The sequence below is a fragment of the Arachis ipaensis genome, chromosome B10 (genome assembly GCF_000816755.2).
Source record: "Arachis ipaensis cultivar K30076 chromosome B10, Araip1.1, whole genome shotgun sequence".
Lineage (NCBI taxonomy): Eukaryota > Viridiplantae > Streptophyta > Magnoliopsida > Fabales > Fabaceae > Arachis > Arachis ipaensis.
The window spans coordinates 4,002,397-4,010,193 of NC_029794.2; the positions used below are offsets into that span (position 1 = coordinate 4,002,397).

At 32.6% G+C, this 7,797-nt stretch overlaps 1 protein-coding gene across 1 annotated transcript in view; it reads left to right on the top strand.

Annotated features, from left to right (window-relative positions):
* Positions 7,183–7,797, top strand: part of LOC107624401 (glutaredoxin-C9) — a gene marked incomplete in the record, with an annotated part of 2,368 nt that continues 1,753 nt past the window's right edge. The window contains 1 exon segment of the mRNA XM_016326898.2: positions 7,183–7,797. Coding sequence (XP_016182384.1) covers positions 7,511–7,797 — 287 coding nt within the window.

The window sequence follows — 7,797 nt, forward strand, 5'->3', positions numbered from 1 at the left end:
TTCAATGATTAATTTTTTATGTGTATATAATATTTTTGTATTTTGCACTTCCGCTGGCACTCATTTTTCACATGGACTTTGGTAAGTCGTTTACTTAACTATATTCATTGAATCATGACAATTAAAAGTATATATACTTAGATAGGATTATAGGACTAAAACAAAAGGAAAAGAAAATTGTAGAAAATTATGAATCAAATGAGAATGGAATATAGCATCTCAGCCCGAGAACCATTGTTACATATCTCACGTACGAAATTTGAAGGCACATATACATCCACCACTATTGTATTTATAAAATATAAACTTCTTTATTCTAATTCAGCATTCACCATTCAACATCGATATATTTATTTAAGGAATCACAAATATTTACACATCATCTAGAATTGTAACGTGTATATATATCGATCGAAAAAGGTGTCCCACAACTTGTATTTTATATTACATGTTCCATTTAATTTAGGGATGACAATGGAGCAAGACAGGCGTAGAAAATATTTTTTTATTTTTTATCTTTGTCTTTAGATTTATTTTGTGTCTCTATTTTTATTTTTTGCTGTGAAGAATTATTGCTTTCTATTTTTATTCTCCATAAGATCCTATTCTCGGTAGGAATTTCATTTTTTATCTCTCCAGTAATTCTGATTAATCACTAATTTCTATAAGAATAGAACTGCAAGTATCCATTTCATACAAAAATAGCAAGATTTTATGTAAAAAGTCTAAATGATAGGACCGTGACTTCTTTCGAAATAACGCAGTGGGAAAATGCCACAGCGAATCAAAACACAGAACAGTAGATGAGGTGGGAGATGCAACAACGAAGAAGAGAAAGAACGATATTAAGATAACTGTCTAGACTAAATAAACTAAAATTTTAAATTACACAAATACAATATTTGACATTTTGTTACAATGAAGTCTTGATCCAATTTTATGTAAACTGTGATTAGTTGTAGAATTTTAGGATTTTACATAATCTACCTTAGATTTTTTTTTGGTTTCCCACGGTATTCCCCAACCCGACAGGTCAAGGACTAATCCATCGCGGTACTGAGCTCCATTTAAGGGTTTGCCGCTGGCCAATGGGTTGCTGCATGTACAAAGCGGGATTCATAATCTACCTTAGATAATCACTGTTTATATGCACCATCATGTAAAACATAAACTGCTACAATTTATATCGGGTTATGAAGAGAGAATAACCAAGCGTAAACTGCTGCAGTGGCAACTGTTTTTGAGGAAGAAAAATAAACCCATAAACCGCGATAGTGGTAGTTTATTTCTCTAAACTTAATCCCCTCTGAGTTTTGGCGGTTTATGAACATTAATTGTTCTGTAAATACTGATCGAAGATTATTGTGATATAGAATAAATAAATACAACATCAAATAGTTTCTTAACTCTGGTGCACTACACAAGAAAGATTAGGTAGAGCAAAAGACAAGGTACAAAGTTTACAAACAAAGAGCTTTTGAGTATTTTTCTCTGTTCATCAAATAGTTTTATAGATGTTCAAATCAGTGTATTACAAAAACCTGGGATGTATAGAATCAAGTGGGTGGAGAAATTATTTTACAGGATTTTCATTGCCATCGTATCAAGCGGTGTGAAGTACGACATGTTTGTCCTAGGGTCCGATGAAGATCTGCAAGTACATTTTCATTGTGAGAGAAGTTTTTTCGAGGTGAGAACCCATAAGTTATTTGCAAAGTTGGAGGATGTTATTGCCAATTCAGTGGGATTAACTTTGAATCCTCAATTGATTGGCTTAGGGGGAGCTTCTAGTTCAATGCCTATGGTTGCACCAGCTGTAGCATTGGTTGCATCCCCATGTTTTGTGGTTGCTTTAAACCATGTGATTGTGTTTATTAGGATGCATGTGTTAACGGAGATGATCATTCCTTCAGCGAACTAGCAGTTGCGATGATTGGTAGTTCTCACACGATTGCTATTGGTGAAAAGGACGGAGAACCAGATTGGGTTGAAAATGCATTGTGAGATAATTATTCAGAGGAGGAATTAGTTGAGATAGTTGGAGACAATGATAAGGATCGAAGGAGCTATTCATGTACACAACATGTCCATCAAATTCTGGCACACAGCAATACCAGCCACACTTTTTCGCCCTAAACTTAGATGGATGTTGCAATAATTAGACTTTGAGTCTGTTTTTTGTGGCCAGAAATTGCACGATGCAAACGCTCCAATAGAATTTTTGATTGGGCAGTCATTCTAGAATAAAGTGAAAGTTATACTTAATGTCAAGCATTATTGCATCCGTTTTAGAGTAGAGTACATAGTGTTGGAGTCAGACCATCTTAAGTATTATGGAAAGTACTAGGAATTTGGTAGAGGCTGCAATTAGTTGATACAGATCTCACTTTGGCAGAGAAAGAGTACATGAGAGGTTAGGAGGTATAATAGATATCAAGCGATTACATGCAGTTTGATTATCACATGAGATGTACTTTCCTCTTTTTGTTAGTTAGGGCGAATGATGCGGTACAATAAAGGTCTTGCAGCAAGCAACAGAAGCAAGTTATGGTTTCAGTCTTTCAGACTTAGTTACAGAAAGATTTGGCTCACGAAGTAAAAGGCAATAGCGCAGATCTTTGGAGATTGGAAGGAGTCTTATGGCGAGTTGGTGCGACGGATTCTCGGTGTGCAGTCTACCATGGCTAGAAGCATTGCAGTCTTATCATGCTATCTCCGAATGACATATGAAAAATGTGCGTCCTAAGACGCCATCTCTCAATAACTTTGTTAGGTGGTACAACCTGGCACTCTCCAAGTAGGGGATAACTCGATCGTGAAGAGACATGTTCTGTTACCTCCCAACATTGTATATATATTTAGTCGGCTGGATCACAAAGTAACAAGTTGACCCTAACTATAATGTCATATACTCATCATTAAAAGTTTTAAAATAATATATTATCTAATACAACATCAATAACCTGCACATACTACTTAACAAAATCACTAATAATAGCCAACAAAACTAGTATATCTAACAAAATATCATGAACTTTATTATTATTACTACAAATCTACTTTTAATAAATAAAGTTACTTTTTTTAATCAAACAAAAAAAAAAAAGTATGCACTAACCTCTTGATTGATAAACCCAACAATGTGGGTAACACCGTTAAGTCGGTATAGACGATCTTCTTCCTTTATCATGGCCCCATCTTTGCATGATTCTCGTAATTCTCTCTAAAAAACTCTTCAAGATTTTTTTATTGAAAATTCTATGTACATAAATCGCGGTGACTTATAGTGGTTAATGGGTCATGGTTCTTACCTCAGAAACCGCAACAACCTATGGAATTTTATAGTCAATTTTTGTCTTTCATAAACCGCTGCTACTGGTAGCAGTTTGTGCTTTAAAACCATAATAACATAAACCGCTACGACCTATCGTGGTTTATGTTAAAATAGATAAAAACACTACGTTTGCGTTTGTTTTTTGGGACTAAGATTAACACTGGGAAATTGGGATTGAGTATTTTGTTTGGTGATTAGAGATTGAAACTAAAATTTCAGAGACACAAAATTTCAGTTCTTTCAATACCTTTAAAAAGTGGGGATACGTGGGACTGAAATTTTTGGAGACGAAAACTAAAATTTTTATAGCATTTCTTTTTAGTAATACTCTCATTTAACTTTTTGAATTCTAAATTTATTTGTCAATCTTCATATTTATCTTAAACATATTGAAGCATAACTTAATTCAGCACATTTTATACCAAAACTTAATTCAATTTCTGTCTCTCAATTTTTGTCTTTCAGTCTCAATCTCCTTTTTAAACATCCTATAAATCAATGCAATTTATATAAATATCAAAGAGAACTAGAATATAACAAAATCTCAAATATTGTATTTGTATAATTTTGAGTCCTATTTTATTTATGAGAAAAGGACAAATAAGTGCTTGATCTTTTGATCTATGGACATTTAAGTTTTCGAGAATTTGAAAATACATTTAAATCTTTGATTTTTTTAAAATTTGAACATATCGATCCCTCATGTTCACTTGGGTCTGTCAAATTCAATGAAAAATCAAATGTAACATTCGTTGTACTAACATAGTTAATACAGATGCACACGTAAGAGAATTTTTAAAATGAGATAAATTAAACCCAAAGATTAATCTATCCAAATTTTAAATAAATTATAAATTTAAATATATTTTTAAATTCTCAAATCAAAAGATCAGGAATCGATTTGCCGTTTTTTCTTTATTTAATCACATCATTTACTACCCTCCATATTCTGATATATAATTATGGAAAGAAAAACTTGTAAGGCAAAGGATTATTGTTGATAATTAACATCATTGATTCTAGGGTGAGGTGTTATCAACCAGGATATAGTAAAATATATCCGGAGGCTTTCGTCACTGGGTACGTCATTAACCTTCAATTAAATGACGTATGTAAAATGTGGAAGGTAATGTATGTGTGTTCTATTCATTGGTTCATATTGTACTGATTATATCAACTATCCAAAACATTGTGAAAAAGTCAAAATTTGTGAACAAAGAAGAATTAGAATGATTTGTAATTTTGTATAGTTATTTAATATATAGAAAATGATTTTTGTGTTATTTTTGTTTATTTTTTATATTATAAAAATGAAAAACATATAAAAAAAAATATAGATAAAAATAATAAAAAAATATAGATAAAATAAATAAATAAATAAATTTATAACGAAAAAAATTATTATTTTTTCACCATAGTGTGCACCAAAAATAATATACATAACATCCTAATAAAGCCAAAATAGTTAGAACAGCTAGGGTGAGTAAATGATTTTATATTAGTGTCACATGGGGCATAATGGCATATATGTCCAGGTGATGAGTAGTGAGTGATGAAAGGAAGTGATGACAAAATGAGAAGCGACGACTTTTCTTCTATTTGTTTGCACTCTTTTTCTTCCTGCCGAATAGTTAGAATAAAAAAAGATAATGATTGCCTAATAACAATAATTTTAATAGAATAGTTATTCTTAGCAATGCAATAATAAGCAAGGACTTATCAACTATATTATCGCAATAGTAGGGCTATTGATCCACTACGTTTACGATGAAAGCGAAGGCGTATTCTGTAGTCAAAAGGTTTTTCTTGGTGACAAGTTAATTAAAATTATACTATTTAATTATTTACTATCGCTATATTAACAAAAATAGTTAATATAATTAAGATGATTATATGAAAGATTTTATAACTATCAGTATATTAATATTTACTTTTTTTTTTTTGTATATGGGTTTAATTGTATAGTCTATCTTATCTTATAATAATGATCATAACAATAATGGTGGCCTAGCTAAACGGTCATGAACTCGTCGTTCAAAACTACAAGACAATAAGAATGATTTTGCAATAGTGAAATAGAAAAGAAAAGGAATACATGTTAGGTGCAAGAATACCTCTCGAATGAAACAGTCACATTAAGAAATCAAATGAGAACCCGTGAGTTGCGTTGTTCTGGAAGTGTTTGAGCAAGTCGCAAGTAGAAAAATGAAGTTATTAACAGTACAGGTCGTGAAACATGCATTTTAAAATTGGGAGCGACTTAAATAAAGATGTCAAAAATATCTTTTTTTAAAAGATGTTTTTTAAAAATTAAAATTTAACATATATAATCAATTAAATTATATTATTTTTATTAAAATTATATTGGACAAATCAGTTTAGCAAAAAAATTAATAAATTAAATTTTAAATTCGGTATAAATTAATATTTTTTATAAAAAATTACTACAATATCCCTATTATAAAACACAACTAAAATATCCCTATATATATATTGAAAACTTTAAATTCTAACCCTATAACGATAGAGAAGAAAATGGCTAGAATTTAGAATTCTCAAAATTAATATATATAATAAGAGTATTTTAGTCATTTTATATAATAGGGGTATTGTAGTCATTTTTTATAAAAAATAATATTAATTTAGACGGATTCAAAATTTAATTCACTATTTTTCGGTCAAATTAATTTGTTTGACCTAATTTTAACAAAAATAACATAATTTAAGTGATTATATATATTAAATTTTAATTATTAAAAAATATCTTTAAAAAAAAAAACTTTTTCTACGTCTCTATAAAAGTATCCCCTTCAAAATTAGTTACTTCTTAATTAATTTAGCCTACTATTTTATTAGATTTGACTAGCTTCGTGTTTACCTTACCTTTTCCATTGCACTAAGGGTTGAATTGAATCTACCTTATATCTTTTTATGGATTGAAATGATATACCTACAACTAACCTGGTATTATTTACACACATTGTTTAAAAATCTAAGCAAACAATTTCAGTAAGAATTTTTTTCTTGGCTTATGGGTCTGGTGATGTGATTTATTTCATTTCATTTCCGCTATTACTAATATGACTCAACCACATATTCCCAACAGACAAAAGAAATTCAAATCATACAAAATAGTGGGGCATGGACAAGCACAAGTGATTAACATACTCATATAGTAGTAGTTATATGTGGAGGGGGACAAAAATTAGAGGAACATTGATGAACTTGATACGTCAGTCCAAAGGAGAATGACATGTGCCTTGGCCTGCTGGTTAGATTAGATTAACACGGTCCATAACGTGTTAATCAATTCATAGGTGCATAATAATAATGTAATGTAATCAATCTTATCTTCTTCACCCGTGTGACATCATTTCATTGTTTTTTTTTTTAATGATCATAATAAACAGACTCGATGAAAACGTGTAGTGGAACCGAAACGAACTACCCCCAGCTTCTAAAAACGACAGCTCCGTAACATGCATGAATGGACGGCCACGATGCTTCTTCTCATCACCACCACTAACACGTGGCAGTGGATATCAACGTCAGCTAAACGGTGTCGTTTGTTGCACCGTCCTCGGCATTATGTGGGACACGACATGACTTGACTTGTCACTACGCTGGCCGTGTGGCCATGTTAGACTTGCTCCCGCTATATGCATGATCATTGCTTTTATTATTTCCTTTTTTAATATTTAATTTTGACATTAATCATCAGTATTTATTTATTCTAATCACCGTCACTCTTTATAAAATTAAAGTATGTGCTCCAATAGAATTGGATTAAATATATACTATATAGCCAGCTCAACACATCCAATGCTATGAAGATTAGTAGATTACATTCATCTTAATTCTTATCCATTGTGTTTAGCTTCTAATAAAGACTTGTCATTTACGGTGTGAAGGAATAATTATATCCGAAATGCAATTCCCATGTTAGTTACACGTCAGCGATTGCAACTTCCTGGAATGTGTTGACCAGCTGGTGACGCAACATAACGTCACCCACAGTAGCTGTGACGCAATAGAGCGCGTAACCGCCGTTGACGTTAGAGTCGTCTCTTCTCTTTCCAGGCACGAAAACTGTCTTTATATTTCCACCTCTACCCTCCATTGCAACCCCCTTCTCCTTTGCTTCCTTCACGAACCTGGAACCTCCTTCTCTCTACGATGCACCAAGCAATCCCTTATAGAACCTGGATCCATGCGAACACACGTGACTCACGTGACCTTCCCCTCGCAGGAGGAGTGCGGGGGGCAGGTGTGGATTCTGCCAGCGTGGCAAAGTTAGTTTCGGAGAACGCAGTGATAGTGATTGGGAGACGTGGATGCTGCATGTGCCACGTCATCAAGAGGTTGTTACAAGGCCTTGGAGTCAACCCTCCAGTCTACGAGGTGGACGAGCACCACGAGGCCGCCGTCGCCGCACACCTGGGCGCTGCAACGGTGCAGTTCCC